The sequence below is a fragment of the Vanessa cardui genome, chromosome 22 (genome assembly GCF_905220365.1).
Source record: "Vanessa cardui chromosome 22, ilVanCard2.1, whole genome shotgun sequence".
NCBI classification, from domain to species: domain Eukaryota; kingdom Metazoa; phylum Arthropoda; class Insecta; order Lepidoptera; family Nymphalidae; genus Vanessa; species Vanessa cardui.
The window spans coordinates 568,206-588,669 of NC_061144.1; the positions used below are offsets into that span (position 1 = coordinate 568,206).

At 40.7% G+C, this 20,464-nt stretch overlaps 1 protein-coding gene across 1 annotated transcript in view; it reads left to right on the forward strand.

The window, feature by feature from the left end:
• The window catches only part of LOC124539166 (titin-like), a 40,532-nt gene that overhangs the window by 15,934 nt on the left and 4,134 nt on the right, over positions 1–20,464 (forward strand). Inside the window, exons 13-18 of the mRNA XM_047116461.1 lie at positions 3,045–3,298; positions 4,166–4,346; positions 5,157–5,287; positions 5,886–5,965; positions 6,665–6,736; positions 15,852–16,055. Coding sequence (XP_046972417.1) covers positions 3,045–3,298; positions 4,166–4,346; positions 5,157–5,287; positions 5,886–5,965; positions 6,665–6,736; positions 15,852–16,055 — 922 coding nt within the window. The remainder of the gene's footprint in view (positions 1–3,044; positions 3,299–4,165; positions 4,347–5,156; positions 5,288–5,885; positions 5,966–6,664; positions 6,737–15,851; positions 16,056–20,464) is intronic.

Sequence of the window (20,464 nt, forward strand, 5' to 3'; positions counted from 1 at the left end):
TTTTTTTGTATAATGTATTTTTTTATGTTTATTTTATAGTTTTAATTAGTTTTTTACTTTTTTTTTTTTTCATTTTTGTAACTTGTTTCTTCTTTAATAAGCACAGTAGTATTTTTTGTCTGATTCTTTTCTTTATTTTTTTTTCTTTTTTTACATGATGAGTTAGCCTGTAAGAGTGATGTACATGGTAATACTTTTTAAGAAAGGATGTATCTTGTAGAATTAGACACCTTGTATACCACGTTGGCTTCCCAAATAAATAAATAAATAAATAAATAAATAAATAAATAGACACACGCGCACACGCGCACTCACACGCGACACACGCACACTCACACGCGACACACGCGCACTCACACGCGACACACGCGCACTCACACGCGACACACGCGCACTCACTCGCGACACACGCGCACTCACACGCGACACACGCGCACACGCGCACTCACACGCGACACACGCGCACTCACACGCGACACACGCGCACACGCGCACTCACACGCGACACACGCGCACACGCGCACTCACACGCGACACACGCGCACACGCGCACTCACACGCGACACACGCGCACTCACACGCGACACACGCACACTCACACGCGACACACGCGCACTCACACGCGACACACGCACACTCACACGCGACACACGCGCACTCACACGCGACACACGCGCACACGCGCACTCACACGCGACACACGCACACTCACACGCGACACACGTGCACTCACTCGCGACACACGCGCACTCACACGCGACACACGCGCACACGCGCACTCACACGCGACACACGCGCACTCACACGCGACACACGCGCACACGCGCACTCACACGCGACACACGCACACTCACACGCGACACACGCACACTCACACGCGACACACGCGCACTCACACGCGACACACGCACACTCACACGCGACACACGCGCACTCACACGCGACACACGCGCACACGCGCACTCACACGCGACACACGCACACTCACACGCGACACACGTGCACTCACTCGCGACACACGCGCACTCACACGCGACACACGCGCACACGCGCACTCACACGCGACACACGCGCACTCACACGCGACACACGCGCACACGCGCACTCACACGCGACACACGCTCACTCACACGCGACACACGCGCACTCACACGCGACACACGCGCACTCACACGCGACACACGCGCACTCACTCGCGACACACGCGCACTCACACGCGACACACGCGCACACGCGCACTCACACGCGACACACGCACACTCACACGCGACACACGCGCACTCACACGCGACACACGCGCACTCACACGCGACACACGCGCACTCACTCGCGACACACGCGCACACGCGCACTCACACGCGACACACGCACACACGCGCACTCACACGCGACACACGCGCACTCACACGCGACACACGCGCACACGCGCACTCACACGCGACACACGCGCACTCACACGCGACACACGCGCACTCACACGCGACACACGCACACTCACACGCGACACACGCGCACTCACACGCGACACACGCGCACTCACTCGCGACACACGCGCACTCACACGCGACACACGCGCACTCACTCGCGACACACGCGCACTCACACGCGACACACGCGCACTCACACGCGACACACGCGCACACGCGCACTCACACGCGACACACGCGCACTCACACGCGACACATGCGCACACGCGCACTCACACGCGACACACGCACACTCACACGCGACACACGCGACACACGCACACTCACACGCGACACACGCGCACTCACACGCGACACACGCGCACTCACACGCGACACACGCGCACTCACTCGCGACACACGCGCACTCACACGCGACACACGCGCACACGCGCACTCACACGCGACACACGCACACTCACACGCGACACACGCGCACTCACACGCGACACACGCGCACTCACACGCGCACTCACACGCGACACACGCGCACTCACTCGCGACACACGCGCACACGCGCACTCACACGCGACACACGCACACACGCGCACTCACACGCGACACACGCGCACTCACACGCGACACACGCGCACACGCGCACTCACACGCGACACACGCGCACTCACACGCGACACACGCGCACTCACACGCGACACACGCGCACTCACACGCGACACACGCACACTCACACGCGACACACGCGCACTCACTCGCGACACACGCGCACTCACACGCGACACACGCGCACACGCGCACTCACACGCGACACACGCGCACTCACACGCGACACACGCGCACACGCGCACTCACACGCGACACACGCACACTCACACGCGACACACGCGCACTCACACGCGACACACGCGCACTCACACGCGACACACGCGCACTCACTCGCGACACACGCGCACTCACACGCGACACACGCGCACACGCGCACTCACACGCGACACACGCGCACTCACACGCGACACACGCGCACACGCGCACTCACACGCGACACACGCGCACACGCGCACTCACACGCGACACACGCGCACACGCGCACTCACACGCGACACACGCGCACTCACACGCGACACACGCGCACACGCGCACTCACACGCGACACACGCGCACTCACACGCGACACTCGCGCACACGCGCACTCACACGCGACACACGCGCACTCACACGCGACACACGCGCACACGCGCACTCACACGCGACACACGCACACTCACACGCGACACACGCGCACTCACACGCGACACACGCGCACACGCGCACTCACACGCGACACACGCACACTCACACGCGACACACGCGCACTCACTCGCGACACACGCGCACTCACACGCGACACACGCGCACACGCGCACTCACACGCGACACACGCGCACTCACACGCGACACACGCGCACACGCGCACTCACACGCGACACACGCGCACTCACACGCGACACACGCACACTCACACGCGACACACGCGCACTCACACGCGACACACGCGCACTCACACGCACACACGCGCACTCACACGCGACACACGCGCACTCACACGCGACACACGCACACACGCGCACACGCGCACCCCAGCCAGTCGCACGATACTAACCCGCCGCGCTTCCATTACAGGGATAAGGACGCGGACAAGGAGGCCCCGAAGGATGAAACGAAGGACGTGAAAGCGAGCACCGCGTATGCGAACGATACCCAACAGGTGAAGCCGGACACGACGAGGAAGACGCCGGAGAGGGAGAAGGAGCCGGAGGCGCTGGAGGAGAAGAGGGAGAGGAGGGATCGCTCCCCCATCAAGGTTGTGGAGAGCGCCGAAGCTAATTCTACCTGTGGTGAGCAGTATAAATAAAATGAAAACATTAAAATGAACTTTTATCTGATATATATTATAAATGTAATTCATATTATAATAGAAATATTACGGTAATATTAATTCTACGGTAAATAAATTCAACGAGTCCGAAATACGGCTAATCATGTGGGTTATAGTGTAAGGGAAAAGGAAACCAAACAAGCTAGCTGTAACACTTTTACGGTGTCGTAACGTACGTTACGACAAGTGATTCGGTTTCGTCAAACATCAATAAGCTATTTGATAATGCGAAAGTAAATTGTGAATTTTTGTAATCGGTGTATATTATGAGTTTAAAAATGGTTATTTACTAATGAAAGTTGAAAATAATACTTAATTTGTTTAAAAATCCATAAATAAAAATGCATATTTTCAAACGTTTGTCACGTGAGATAAAACGCTTCTGATTGGCCGGGCGTATGATGAAGTCATTTTCTTGTTAACTTTGCTTTCTTTCTATATGTACCACAGATTAAAATACACGAAAGTGACGTCACCGACCCCATTGCAGCGTCATATTGTCCAAGTAGCGTTTTTGCGCGCTATTTAAATATGAAATTTTTAATATGATATTTTTCGGCAATTATGTACTAGAAAAGAAATAAAAAAACACAACTTTTACTAGGTTCCTTAACTAATTCCTTAACTAAATAATATAAAATGGATTTTTAAAACCAGTCAATAAGCCTATTGTGTGTGAATAAAAAAAAGTAAATTTAAAAAACTATACGCTCTGTTTACTAATATCATAATAAGAACGTTATGTAGTGATAGATATAAGTTTAGCTGAAGATAGTCCTCACAGTCCCCAGTGCACTGGTTTCACTGGAGTCCCTTGTTCGCTCAGAGACGCTGACGCCGCCGCCGCGGTCGCCGGAGCGCGGCGCCACGCCCCCGCTGCCGCCGCCCGCGCCGCCCGCGCCGCCCGCGCGCGACAGCGACGACGACCTCGACCTCATCCTCGACGACATCGACGACATCCTCTCCGACGACGACGACTCCGGCCGCTTCAAGGAGAAACCCGCCAAGTGCGTGCCACCGACCGCTTTACGACTGTCTTGTTACGACGTCCAATGAGATGTCGTATTTATGGCTGTCCTTTGGCTGTGCCCTGCCACCGACCAGTTTACGATTGTCTTAATACGACGTCCAGTTAGATCTAGACCCCGAGTCGTATTTATCTCTTTTATTTGGCTGTGCCCTATCACCGACCAGTTTACGACTGTCTTGTTACGACGTCCAATTAGATCTAGACCCCGAGTCGTATTTATGGCTGTTGCTATTATTCTTTACGTCTACCCGCCAAGTGCGTACTGCCACCGATCGCTTTACGACTCTCTTGTTACGACGTCCAATTAGATCTAGAACCCGAGTCGTATTTATGGCTGTTGCTATTATTCTTTACGTCTATCAAAATGATTGTTTATTATTAGTAATGATTTCCTCTTTAACTTGTCCAACAACAACAGCCTGTAAATTCCCACTGCAGGGCTAAAGGCCTCCTCTCCCTTAGAGGAGAAGGTTTGGAACATATTCCACCACGCTGTTCCAATGCGGGTTGGTGCAATACACATGTGGCAGAATTTCTATGAAATTTGTCACATGCAAGTTTCCTCACGATGTTTTCCTTCACCGCCGATTACGAGATGAATTATAAAGGCAAATTAAGTACATGAATCAGCGGTGCTTGCCTGGGTTTGAACCCGCAATCATCGGTTAAGATGCACGCGTTCTAACCACTGGGCCATCTCGACTCTCTCCATCTCTTTAACTTGACCGTCGATGACGAATTAGGTGGTCACTCTATATATTAATGTCGAAATTGTTGTCTTTTTCAGGGATGAGGGACCAAAAACGGTTGAGAAGCAAGTCGACCTCCGGTCCAAACTGCCTCCCAAAGTCGCTGAACCCAAGAAACCCAGACAGAAGATAACCTTCAACGACAACAACGAAGATAAAAAAAAGAAAGGTATGTTCGTCAACAAATATACAATAAATTTATAACAAATATAAAACGTCTGCATAAGTCCCAGTTTCAAATTCCCGACAAAGCAATAGAATGTTATTAGATTTTCCATAAATAATAAATACCCCGTAGAACTTCGGAGTTAAACCAATCAGGTCCCTTATTTAACGATGTCGTCATAAAAAGTATTTTTCTATGATCATTTAATTTTACATTCCAATGATAAAAAAGATCTAGCACTGATCCGAAAATAAATACATTAAACAAAGAAAATATTAATTGCCTTATGTTTACAACAATAATACATGTAATTATTATTGTTGTAAACATAAGACGACGACCTCCATGGTCGAGTGGTGTGTACACCGGTTTTCATGGGTACGCCACTCTGAGGTCCCGGGTTCGAGTCCCGGCCGAGTCGATGTAGATCACCATTAGTTTTCTATGGTGTCTTGGGTCTGGGTGTCTGTGGTACCGTCGTTACTTCTGATTTCCATAACACAAGTGCTTCAGCTACTTACATTGGGATCAGAGTAATGTATGTGATGTTGTCTCATATTATATTATATTTAATTATTCTTTAATTTTATAATCGTTTCAGATAAATCACCAGTTCGACGAGTTGGCTTGGGATCAAACAAAACGAGCCTCTCTGTCAAAACGGAAACCAAACCCGACAAGGTGATATATCCATACGTCCGCTAGTAACAAAGCAACATACGTACCTTTCAATCGCAGTAGGAATAAAGTTAAACAAAACTTAGATATACGTATTGCGTTCGATTTGCTAATAGCGCTCTAATTGTCAAGGCTGTGATATTTTTTAAAGATTTGAATATATATAAAACGCAAAAAGATGATTACAATTGGTTAATAATGTTCAATCTTTGTGGATTAAGTTATTAGCGTTTTGATGTCAAATTCTTTTTTTATTATCATGTAATGATAATAAAAAAAGAATTTGACATCAATCATCATGTATGATATCAGCATAGATAAGGTTTTTACAGCTTCAATTTTCCGAGGATACCATCAAATGCGTTATATGATGTCCGTAAATATTGTTAGGCGTAGAATGTTTGCAAGGTTGCTTGTGTAGTTTTTTTGTCTAAATGCTAGTTGGACCACTATGAAAATATGAAAAAATATTAGTTAGGCAATTTGTCAGGGAGTCCACCTTAATAATTTATTTAGATCAAATTATGAACTTTGATATTAATATGTATCGTAGTAAACATAATGATATAAAAGTTAAACTATAATATTACGGCTTTGTAAAGAGGTAATAACGTTAAAAATAATACATTTGCTTATAAGAGAAAAAGAATTTGAGGTTTCAAATTACACATCGTAATCTCACATATTTTTTCTTAATTTTAGGCAAAATCGAAAGTGGAAGTCGACGCCATTACGATTCAGTCGCGGCAAAAGATTACATTTGACAAAAAAGATGTAAGTAGACTAGACAGTGTAGTACGATGACACTCGCTCATCTTGGGCGGTTGATAGTGTAGAGTTGATATTTTAACTTAGTTCCACTTACTTAGAAATCCTGCGACTATGCAGTTAGGTCGTAATTTTGACCTCAGATGTCTAAAGTAAAAAGTAAAAACTTTACTTTACTTTAAGTGAGATGGCCCAGTGGTTAGAACGCGTGCATCTTAACCGATGATTGCGGGTTCAAACCCAGGCAAGCACCACTATATATATATATATATGTGATTAATTGTGTTTATAATTCATCTCGTGCTCGGCGGTGAAGGAAAACATCGTGAGGAAACCTGCATGTGTCTAATTTCATCGAAATTCTGTCACATGTGCATTCCACCAACCCGCATTGGAACAGCGTGGTGGAATATGTTCCAATCTCTCTCCGTAATGGAAGAGGAGGCCTTATCTCAGCAGTGGAGGTCTAATGGTTTGATATAAGGCCATAGTACCCGAGGTTCTGGGTGTAAAGCCCAGACCCGATTTCGGCTTAAACTTATAAAAATTTGATGGATTTTTTTTGTCGAAAAATTATCAGCGTTAGCCATAGATATAGCAATAGTCTGGAAGTAGGAAGCGGATACTTCCGTTGTCGGTGTGCGCGTAAAGCCGCTGGTCAAGTAACGTCTTGGTTGATATTATAATATCCGGTCATATAATAATACAAAAAAATAAAAAGCCTTTTATTTCTTGCACATTTACAGAGTTTTAAAGAATTGCAAAGTTAATTTTATGCTATATAATAATAAGAAAAAATGTGATGTGATAAAATATCAAATCTTAAATTAAACAATTTTAATGCAAGAACCCTCCACCAATTTTAATGCAAGAATCCTCAAATTCCATTCTTCTCTATCTTTAGCTATTTGTGGCCAGAAGGGACCAGCTATTCTTGTTATTTCGTCTGCCCATCTAGTATAAGGTCTGCCTTTGAGACGCTTTCCGTATGGGCCCTGCCACATTGTTATTTCGCCCACTTCCATTTTAGTTTCTTAGCGTAGCTTAAGGCATCCTTTGCCTTGGTGACCTTTCTGATTTTGGTATGGCGGACTTTTTGCATTTTTTTAATATTAAGCATGCTTCGTTCTATTCCACGTTGTCAGGTAATAATTTTCCTTTTAACTTTAGAAGTATACTTCCAAGTTTGGCACGCGTAGGTGAGGCATGGTGGGAGACACGACGTCATAACCTTTGTTTTGATATGAATAGGCATGTTGTTTTTAAATATTTCGCTTAACGACCAGTACTTATTCGTTCTATTTCTAGTTCGTTAAGTTTTCTGTCGAGGCCTATTTGTTTTCCAAGGTAAATGTATTGTTTCGTGTATTTTAAAGTTTCTTTGTCTACTGATAATCTTCTATTCATGCTGTTTGTCATGACCATTGTTTTGGAACGGTTCATTTCCAGTCCTACCTGTTTGCTGGCTGTGTTTAGTGAATCAAGCATGATTTGAAGCTGTGTGCTAGATTCGGATAGGAGTACTAAGGCGTCTGCTAAACGGAGGTGGCTTAAATATTTGCCATTAATATTGAGCCCTGTTTTGTTCCAATGTAATTTATTTATTATTGACTCTAGGATAGATATGAATAATTTTGGGGACAACGGGTCTCCTTGCTTCACTCCTTTTTTGATGTTAAATGTAGGACCATTCGAATCTAGTTTTATTTTGGCTGTGCTATTCTTGTAGATGTTTTTGATTATTTCTATGTACTCTTGTTCAACTTCCTGAGCCTACAGGGCATTCCATATACATACTTGAGTGTGACACAGTATCGAAAGCTTTTCTATAATCGATGAACGCGATGTAGACTCTTTGCTTTTCCTGGTATTTTTCCATTATTAGTTCTAGCGTATGTATGTATGTATGTATGCTTCTAGTGTGACACTTATTCTTTTGTTGATGATGGAAGAGAACAATTTGTAGAGGCATGAGAGTAAGCTTATTGGCCGATAATTCGTGATATCTTTTGGATCTCCTTTCTTGTAAATTAAAATGATTTCTGACTCCAGCCATTGCGATGGTATTTCAGCAGTTTCTAGTATATAGTTAAATAAATACGTTAAGGATGGGTTCAATGAAGAGTATGCTAATTTTATAGCTTCAATCGTAATGCCATCTGGTCCTGGGCTTTTATCCATTTTTAACTTTTTTATTTCTTCAACGACTTCGTTTTCAGATATTGGTGTTATCGTACTGCTCTTAGTTGCGCTTATTGAGTCCGCACAGCTATGATCAACAACAACACCAACAACAACAACAGCCTGTAAATTCCCACTGCTGGGCTAAAGGCCTCCTCAGAATGTGGTAGAATTTCTATGAAATTTGTCACATGCAGGTTTCCTCACGATGTTTTCCTTCACCGCTGAGCACGAGATGAATTATAAAGACCAATTAAGCACATGAATCAGCGGTGCTTGCCTGGGTTTGAACCCGCAATCATCGGTTAAGATGCACGTGTTCTAACCACTGGGCCATCTCGGCTCTATAATATGATCAGCACATTCTTTTCCCCGAGCACTATATAGATCTCTGTAGAAATTAGTTGCTACCTCTATAATTTCTTTACGTTTGTTTACGATTCTGTCTTCGCGCCTTAAACCATCTATCCAGTATTTATGTGTTCTTAATTCCTTCATAGCTTTTTTTGAACTTCCTGCTTTTTTCAAATGTTTTTCGATAGTCTTCGATCTGTAAGTTTTATAGTCGTGTTTTATGTATTTACTTATTAATTTGTATAGTGCTGGCAGCGTTTTTTGCAGCTCGTTTTTTGAAGCCCTAGTTTTAGGTTTAATGTGTTGTAGCTCCTGTCTTCTCTTGATAAGTGCCAATGTGCGCTCTTGTAAGACTTTATGCGTACCTTTTGATGTTTCGTTACGTGTTCGAGCGTCTCGTAAGCTCTGGGTTATAATACTTGTTAAGGTATTATAGTAAGATTACAGATGTTTTTTCTTGACTGTTTTTTATTTCCTGTAAGTAAGATGCGATATTTTGTTTGTAATTTACTAATTCTTGCTCTGTTTTCAATGATGAATATAAATTAATTTTATTACATGTGCGGTTCTTTTTTTGTTTTGTAATGGTCAGGGTTGCTCTGATTGGCCTGTGGTCTGACGAATAGTTAAAGTTTAAAACTTCTACACTTTGGAAGAGGTTATGTTGGTTGGACAAAATGTAATCAATTTCGTTTTTGTGTAGACCGTTTGGTGATCGCCAGGTCCATCTTCGATTAGGTGTTTTGTAAAAGAAAGTATTTAAAATTGCAAGTTTGTGTTCAAGCGCAAAGTCAATTAGCCTCTGGCCTTTCTGGTTTCTTTCCCCATAACCGTTCGGTTTCATTATCAAGCACTCGTCTTTTCTCGGTTGTCCTATTTTGGCATTTAAGTCACCCATGACTATATAATTCTTGTAAGCTTGGTCGATGGCCTTATTAACATCCGAGTAGAAGATGGTCATCTCCTCCTCGCAAGCAGCTTCGGTTGGAGCGTATACCTGTATAAGTGACATGACCTGACCTTGAATGTCTAGGTTTAATAATGCTACCCTTTCACTAATGCCCATAAAACTTTCAATGGATTGAAAATTCTTGCGAACTTTACGTATTATAAATCCGACTCCATATTTACCAGTGTGTGTGACCCGTGTGGCATAGTATGAAATTTTCGTGTTCTTCTATTAGGGTACCCATTCGCCTTGTTTCGCATAAACCCATTATGTCGTATTTAATTCCTTTGAGTGCTTCGCTTAGTTCAATTAAGCGTTCGTGAGTGGATAAAGTTCTGACATTATAAGTTACAATGTAAAGCTTATCTCTTGTTTTATTTGTAGGGTTAAGTGATTCTTGTGATCGTGTCGCTTTTTGTAGTCTTGGGGAAGTTTGAAAATTTATCTTTAAAGGGTTTTGGTCTTGATCTTCCACGGTGACCAGCCAGGTTGGAAGATGTAGTTTGTTTATAATTGTTCTGTTGTGCATGTTTCCTATGTCGGAGGGGGGCGATAGTTGCTACAAGTTGTCAGTTTTGTTACAATGAGAGCCATGCGTATTGTTTTGATTTTTATTTACTAAGAAATTAAGCATGCTTGGTTTTACTATTCCTTCAGACAGACTAGAAGTTCTTTTTATTTGTGAGTGGTGTTTATTTTTCTTGTTGGCCTGTGTTTTTGTTCCGTTCTCCATTGGTGTTTCGGGAGATAATGTAAGCATTCTCTTTTTGTTTCCCGTGGTTTTGTATTTCTCTTGAATGACAAGTTTATCGTAGATGATCTTTACTATATTTCCTTTTTCCATCTCTATCTTAGCCATGCGCTCGTAGCTCTTTTCTTTTTTCTAGTATTTCTTTCGGGTAATCTTCGGTTACGTAATATGTAGTTTATTTAAGTGCCTCTCTTTTTTGTTTAAATATTTTTATTTTAGTGCCAAGTGTAGTAAATGTGACAATTATGGGTCGGGGCCTTTCACGTTTTTTACCAATTCTCTTGACTTCTTGAATGTTTCTATGGTCCAGGTCTAGAGAGAAGTACTTTTTTACAAAGTTAATTATAATGTTTTCCAATATTTGATATGAGGTTTCGGTTTCTTCAATGCCGAAAAACACGACATTGTTTTTTCGTGCCTGCTTTTCTAGGAAATAAATTAGTTTTTCTTGGTTTGCCAACTTTTCTTTCAGGTGTTCGTATTTTTAACCCCAGATTTTAAATTTTTCTTCTAGTATGCTGTTTATATTTTGAGTTACTGTTTCAGTTACTTTTTCTCCGCATTTTAAGATAGTACTTTTCTGAGCGTCGAGTTCGCTCTGAATTTTACGAAGTGCGTTCATAACTTCCATGATTAATGAGATAATTCGACGTAGTTTTGGTACATTTAGTGCCCTCTTGTGGATAATCACGGAAGTTCGACGTATCCGGCGCTTACTAGTCGATACGAGATCTCTAATTATTATGTAGTTGTTGACTAACTTCCTGATTTTATCGATAGGTGGCGTTAATTTCTAAGAGTAATTTTGCATATCATTCTGTTGTAGGTTATAATTTCACCGGTTTTATTTAAAAATGCGTTATAATAAGTTGTTACTCACGATTTGCCTTAATTTTAATTCTCTTTATGTACCATATGCTTATTTCCTCGATATGTAGACGTATTATGCGCAGAAACTTTAAACACTCGGTCACGATTTTACTATGTATTTTCTCAATTTCTACTTGGTAGTTGGTTTTATCTACAATGTATGTTAGATTTAAATGTTCCTTTACCACTTTTTTTCTGTTTCACTGAGTTTTTGCACAGAATATAATTTTACGGTCGCAAATACCACGGAGTTGAAACAAAACAATAGCTCACTAGCGCCCTCCACGTATCCCTCCATATATATATGTGGGATATAGCTAGATTTAATGCACAACACGGTGTTTTAATTCATATTAACTTTATTATTTCTTTCAACGTGATAATATCAATCTTAGTGACAGACAGAATACAAAAACTAAAAGACGTTTCTGACATTACAAGTGGCCAGTCATTATCAAATACATAATATACTTAAAAATATATAAACTATTTCCACACGGCTATCCTGCAGGTTCATCTGACCCAGATGAATCTCCCTCTTCAGAAATCCAAGGCTTCATGTAGTCTGCTGATGTGGTAGTGTTAATTGGATCTTCACCATTGCCGACTTTCTTCACCGTGTACCGATCATTTCGCTGACATTTTGTAATTTTTTATGGCCTCAAATACTTTGAGTAAAACTTATTATATATTCCTTAGCCATTTCCCTTCGTTTGTTGTAAGATTTAATGTTCTCCTCTTATATCTTCTGTATAGATTCTTTAGCCTTTTGCCTGAGCTCTTTTCTTTTATTATTGAAATTATTGATGCCCTCCAGTTCCAGAATTTCTTTAATTCCCATGTCTTGATCTCTTATTTTAGTTCCAAATAGTAATTCAAATGGTGTCATTCTAATACTTCTTTGATATGTTCCATTCAGGCATCGTTGCACTTTGGACACATGACGATACCATTTAGTTGAATCATCAGCACATAGCTTGCTCAGTACGGCTATTATAATCTGGTGTATGCGTTCGACTTGACCGTTTCTTCTCGGTTGCCCGGTAGTGATAGTGTAAAGTGTAATATTTTCAGTTTTACAGTATTCCTGATAGTCATTCAATGTAAAAGCAGAATTTCGATCTGTGATTATTCTCTAAGAGGCGCCAAAGACTTCTTGTTGTCTTAGCTTCTCTAGTGTCTCTGCCGTAGTCAGAATCTTTACAGGGTAGATCTACGTAAATTTCGTGTAGGCGTCTACGACTGTTAGAATATGCTTATACTGCTTGTTAGTTGACGTCATTAGTCCCAAGTGGTCTATGTGATACGTCGATAAAGGGACATCACCTTTGTCAATCGGATGTAGTAAACCTTCCTTTTGTGCGACATAAGAATGCATTCTACACAGTTGTTCTCGGTTAAATTTGGAATAAAAAACTCTCGTCTAATTAATTCTTCTGTTTTTACAACTCCAAAATGTCCTTTCAGGTGATTTTGGCGTATTATTTCGATTTGCATATTTTTCGGTACAACAATTAGTTTGTTACCATCCGTCATTTTGAATAATATTTCGTTCTGTATTATGTAGTCTTCGTAAGCATGTGTTCTAGAATCTTCTTTATTAATATAACATGTTCATCTTCATATTGTGCTTTCTTTATACGCGCTGTGATTTCTGTGAGTATCAAACATACTGGGTTTCTACTCAGGGCGCCTGCGTGCTTCATCCGAGTTCCTGGTCGGTGTTCTATTTTAACTTGATTATTCACAGCAGTCATCTCTAAGGACGACAAACGGCGAGGATTTTGATAAACTGGATCTTCATCGGTTAATAATATCTTTAATTCCACATTACTTTCCTTTTCTTTGCACATTATATGAATCTTCTCTTTGTATTCTGGATCTTCTATACCATGGACTTCTTCCTTTTATTTCGCTTCCATTAAGAGAGTAAGATGTGTAAATTTTTCAACAAAAATACCATCAGGAGTAAAATTTACTTTAAAATCTTTCAAGATGGGATTACCAATAATTATCTTGACTGAGATATCGTGGTCCCTAACGACATGAAACTTGAGGTCTGTGTAATATTTAGCAATCTTTACATTTCCTAAAAACATTCCTTCAGTGTACACTTCGTGTTTAGCAATTCCGGTAATACAAGTTATGTGTGTATAGTCTTTTATGTTATCCTTGATTTTATTGAATTCTGATTTGGTAATAAGATTTACGTCACTTCCGGTATCTATTAAAGTTATAGTGTCTATGTTGTTAAACTTTATTTTCTTGTTAACCTTCTCTTTTTCATTTTCACTTTGAATATTTAGCATCTTTGAAGGCTTATTGGCACATTCAGTGGATTTATGGTCATATTCATTGCACTTAAAACATTTGATTCCTTTAGTGCAGTTAGATAAAACGTGATCTACATCACCACAATTATAGCATCTTTGTACACGAGTCTTTCTTCGGGCTTCGGTGTGTCCAGACATATGTCCTTGCCCAAAATGTGCAGGTTTAAGCATCTTTTTTCTAAATTCGCTATAGATGTCCAATTTCTTACGGAATTCTTTCATATCTGAGGCACCATATAAAATGACTTTATTTGCCTCCGAGTCACGAATACCATCAATCACGTATTCAATCAAAGCAGCGTCTTCAACTTTGCCATGAAGTGCCAATTTTTTCATTGAAAGTAAGTATTGTTGAAGAGTTTCTTCATTCTTCATCTTACGAGAGGCGAGCTTCTTATGCACTATTGCACTATTGATCTTTGGCTCAAATTCTTCTTTCAGTGCTTTCTTCAGCGTCGTATAATCTTTAACTCTTCCCAAAGATCGCAAGAACAGTTTCGCAGTTCCATCTAAAAGCCTCTTCGCATAAATCAGTTTTTCAACTTTAGTCCACTTCATAATCTCAGTCGTATCTTCGAATTCATCAATAAATGTTTCAATAGGCTAGGTGTCAACTCCGGTAAAAGTTGTTATCGACTTCTCTAAATCCTCGAATGAAATTTGCACATCATATTCGTCTTCTTCTTTTTCATCTTTTTTCGGCGGCATTCTCGGAGAGCATCTTGAATTTCTATTTAATCTAAAATTCCTCTTCAATTTTCGTCTTCTGGCAGTAGTCGGGCAAAATGATGTTTTAATTATACTCATTTAATTTTTATCTTCATAAATTTAATCTTTGACATCAGATACGAAAAACTACCATTTTTTGTTTTTTAAAAGTCGTGAAGTTGCGTCGGTAAAACAGAATTAGGATTTGAAGATGGCGTCAATTACACGTGAATCTTCATACAAATTTTAATTTCAATCTTAAATCATCAATTTTCAATCTTCGATCTTAAATCTTCGTCTTACGTCTTCGGTTGGCATCAAATTTATCAGTATCCCGGATGAGCCCCCAAATGTTGTGGGATATAGCTAGATTTAATGCACAACACGATGTTTTAATTCATATTAACTTTATTATTTCTTTCAACGAAATAATATCAATCTTAGTGACAGACAGAATACAAAAACTAACAGACGTTTCTGACATTACAAGTGGCCAGTCATTATCAAATACATAATATACTTAAAAATATATAAACTATTTTCACATATATATATGTATTTATATGTCGGAGACGGTCATGAATTCCTTAGCGTAACGAAGCGCGGTACGAATCCCGCGAGGCGGCAGCACTGTCGTTACGTCACGACGCGACTAACTTCGTGCTACGACGGAGCCTACCCGGTGGAGGCGCTCAGAGACGACTCACTTACGATTCCGCTCTCGTGAAGACCAGTACCTCCATCCTAGGAACTGTCATTCGCTTCGTTGCCAAGTGTGATACAGTGTGATACTGAACTCCTACTAAGTGTATAAAGTACTTTAAACGTAGACTATACGTGTTTCTGTATTCGCGGTTTCCTCATTGCTCGATCACCCTAGTAATACGCTCCTATGATGTCTGACGATCGTACTGATGTCGCTGTCGATCCGACATATATATAATAATATAATAGCCAGTGACTGTGTGCGCGCAGAGCGGGCGCGCCCGGCGCGTGGTGCTGCGCGCGGCGGGCGACGCGGACCCGTCGCAGCCCACGCCCAGCATCTTCAGCCGCGCCGTGCGCACCGCCATCGCGCCGCCCGCGCCCGCCGCGCCCGCCGCGCCCGCCGTGCTCGTGCGCAACCTGCCGCCCGGCATCACGGACACGCGCCTGCGCACGCTCGCCGCGGAGTCGCAGGTAACGCGCGGCGCGAGGCCCGCTCTGCTGATTGACTAGCTACGACTTATAAAACGCAATTAAAGTAGCAACGAACACAAAAAACGACAAAAAAAATCAAGTTACATGTGTTTTATGGTATTTTTTATGATTCGTGTTCAGATAAAAAAATGACAAAATTATTTGTGCAGGCATCATTGCTTACTAGATGCTATATAATATGTAACATTTGATTACGATTTTTATTAAAATTAAATATACTGATTTCATACACCTCATGAATAAATTTTCTATTAAAAAAACTTAATAGTTCAAAAAAGAAAGCTATTCAATCATCAAAGCAAACCGACCCGCCCACTCGTCGACGACCCACAAATATCTTTCTACACCTAGTTTTAGCCTAAGTGTAACTTATCCATTGTTAAGTCAAGCTTTATCATCCTCGGAATATGTTATCTGTGATATGAACTGTGATATTATTTATGTATCTATCGTACATATTGTATAATTATATTAGTAATAAGACAATTAATTTATATTGCGATTTTTTTATGTTTTATTTTATTTTTATACTGTGATTTTATTTTTTAAAACCAACCTACCAACCAATTCTTGATAACTTTATATACGATAAGGTCTAACATAAGAATTATTCAGAGTGTGACTAACAGTATGCTACTTAATTAATATTAAACAACTATAATAAGTCATTAATTTGATTTAAATTATGATAAAATAACATTTCTAAATCAAATTACAGGGTTGCCAATAAACTTATCCCTTATGACCAAACTTATAGCAAGCCAAACATTTTTTTAAAACTACCGTTTCTCCATTAATTGTGTCTCTATGTATATGTTGATGCTGTAGGACTGCTTTACACTTGTACTAATAAACTAATAAAATGCCTTGTTTGACTGAACAAGCCAAACACTAAAGTAAATGAAACTGATCCTACTAATTTCGAAATCCTGGTAACCCTAGTTGCGCCTAATTTAGAATTAAAGTATAGTACGACACAAATTAGATGTAGCATCGGAAAATGCAATGAAATGAAAATAAAACCGATTACTGCCGATTTACACGACCCATAGAAATAGCTCACTATCGCGCCATTCGACGCTATTCGTTGCTATAGATTCTCGCGTCAGAGAAAGCAAGTGCATGTAAATCGACGTGTCAAATTGACGAATATATTAAGTCATATGATATAACAAGTTTTTACGTTTGCGCAAAAATCATATTTGCATGAGAAAAAAATATTGATAATTTGGTATAGCGTATTCAATTCGGATGTGATCGGATTTACGAATTTTGCCGATGCTACATCTAAGTTGTGTCGTACTATACATGTTTAGTCTTTACATCTACTTTCTGTCAACTGCGTTTATTGTGAATTTTTTTTGTACAGTCAGAGTTAGAAAACCTTCGTCACTTTTCAAAATTCCATTCCTTCATCAAGTCTTAAACTCTTAGTACCGTTTGAAACTAAAGCACTAAACTGACAACTGCATGTAAAATTAAACTTACATGGTATGACAACTTGGTTCAAAATAGTGTAACATCTTTGGACTACGTCTAGTTTTATATCAATATGAAATCTGTTTAATGGCGTAATAGACATTCCATATTTAAATTAGATATGATGTCTTCTACTGAATCGTCAAATTATGTCTGTCAGTGTCACATATGCTCGATCGGTAAAGCAGATGATCGGAAAAAAGTCCAAGAAGGATTGACGTTTGAGGTGCCGTGTGGATTTGTTCGTTTTTAGGTTATTTTCCTTTGAATCCAGTTATTCCCTTATATTTCTGTGTGGTGGTGGTTCTTAACTTCGAGTTGGTGAGTGAACCTTAACAGTTGGCCATTACGACCATGGAGATGAGCGATTGAATCCCATCGATAAAGGGGGTGGTGTGTATGAATGTGAGATGGAGACTGAAAATTATCAGGATTCTGCAGCTCGAGAAACATCTCGTAAAAGAACGGCTGAAAGTGTTAATTCTGAACCATTGTCAAAACATTCTATTACGGACCCAGACAGCGGTCTTAGATCAAAATCCCATATTTATAAACATCCATCTCTCGAGACCACCTTTCGTAAATAGGGCTTCGAAGACTGGTCCATTTATTGTGCAGGTGTCCCGCATTACTGAATCCCCTAATAACGTTGTGAGCTTAAAACCCATCAGACTAGGGTTGTTCCTATTTGATGGTGGTGGTCCAACACATAAAAAAGATGTCATCAAACAATTTGGTCATAATCGGTTGTCGGTAGAGTTTGATACTGCCAACACAGCGAACGAGTTTCCGGACCACGAAATTCTGATCAAGCATAATTTAAAAGCTGAAATACCATCATATAATGTCTCCCGACTAGGCTTAGTTCGTGGTGTACCAACAGATTGGTCGATGGAGGACTTCGTCTATGCAAATGAGTACAAAGAAGGCTATGGAAAGATTATGAAAGCACGCCGACTTAACCGTAAAATTATAAAAGACGATGGCTCGCCTGCTTGGTTACCTACACAATCCGTCGTTCTGACATTTGAGGGCCAAACTCTCCCAAAGAAGATAATTGCTTTTTACTTTACTTCTTTGGTAGTTGAAGTATACCAGCTTCCTACCATTCAGTGTAGGAAGTGACTTAGGTTCGGTCACGTTCAGATTGTTTGCCGTCCAAACGCTCGCTTCTACAAATGTGGTCAGTCACACTCTGGTGACAATTGTAATATTCCCTGACTGAATCAGGTGTTTTTTGTGTACAGGGAGACACTTAGCTACTGCCCCGACATGTCCGGAATTTGAAAGGCAAAAGCATCAAAAAAATCTTGTCCAAGCATAGTATCTCAAACATGGAGGCTTTTACTCAGGAACCTTCAGTAAGACGAGCTTACTCTGACGTGGCAAAAACTAGGTTTGCGCAAACCCCACCACAGCCAGTACAGACTTCACCAACCACGTTGGTGGTATTTGGAAAATATTGAGTATCTAGCAAAAAGTCTGTATGGTTTTCGTAAAGGCAAAAGCATATCCGTCATTCTTTCTCTAAAAAAGAACACCTTGTGGGATGCTTTTTAGATATTTCGGCTGCCTATGACAGTGTCAATATTCCGGTGCTCAGAGCAAAAATACTAGAGCTGACTATCCCAGTGAGAATTGTTCACTATGTCTGCAAACTTTTTATGGATAAATCTATTAAAATTCGTAATGGTGGCCTTCTTCTTCCCCCCAGAACTCTTTGACAAGGTATTCCGCAAGGGTCAGTATTGAGCCCCTTATTCTTCAGTATATATACCTACGATCTTGAGCAATCGGTCCTTCCGTTCTGTATTATTCTCCAATATGCAGATGATATCACCTTATATACATCTTCTGATTGTATTGATACAGTAACATCTCGTATAAATGAAGTTTTCGAGCTACTTAAATATCTGGTTAGACGAACATGGTATTTCGTTATCCCTATCTATATAAAAGTGCAGTCGTTTTGTTGTCCCTCCATTTGCAAATGTCACATATCATAGACACGCCATTCCCAATGAACCTTTTGAATATAAATAAAGCAGATGATCGCCCATACTCGCACACGAAAATAGATCTTAAGGTGACGAACCTTTTCTTACCCTGACTATACATAAAAATACATGTAGTTTGCTGATAGATCTGCTACAAACAATTACCATAATATTTACAGAATTGTCTGTTAATATGAATAATCTTATGTATTCATAGCTTAAGCCGATTTCTGTCCCAGAGATTATGGCACAAAAACTATCCGTTATGGTCTCGTTTCGTAGAGCTCTAGCCGTAGATGTTCAGAAAATGAAACAGGACTCTTGTTTGCTATTTAATGAATTATTAATTTTAGACAGAGGAAAAATGATTCTGGCCCAGTACATCGTTTTACTATAGCAATTAGAACAAATCTGAAAGCTTTGTTTAAATTAACAAAGTTGGTATAGGGAAATCGTAATTTACTTGTTATATATATTATAGCATCCTTCATAAAGTGACGTTTGACTATTAGTTTAGTTTGAGTATTATCTATTATTATTTATTTATTATTATTGATTTTTATTGAATTATATTTATTCAATGACGTTTTGGAAGAATTTTTTTAACCATTATTGAAAAAAAATTACATCTACTAAATATTGTGTTAATTCGCTTAAATATATCCATTCCTTAATTTTTCAAATCCCAAACGATTATTTACAATAAACATAATGTACAAATATAGGATAATGAGTTTAAAGCGTTAATAGTAAGTAAATTACTAGTAACATGAATAATTAATGTTTTGTTGTATTTTGTCCCTTCAATTGAAATATACAGACAGATAGAAGAAAAGTCTTTAGAATGGTTGGTGTACTTGTCAAAATTTTAATTATAATATTTATTTATACTGATTTTAGACATAAAGAAAT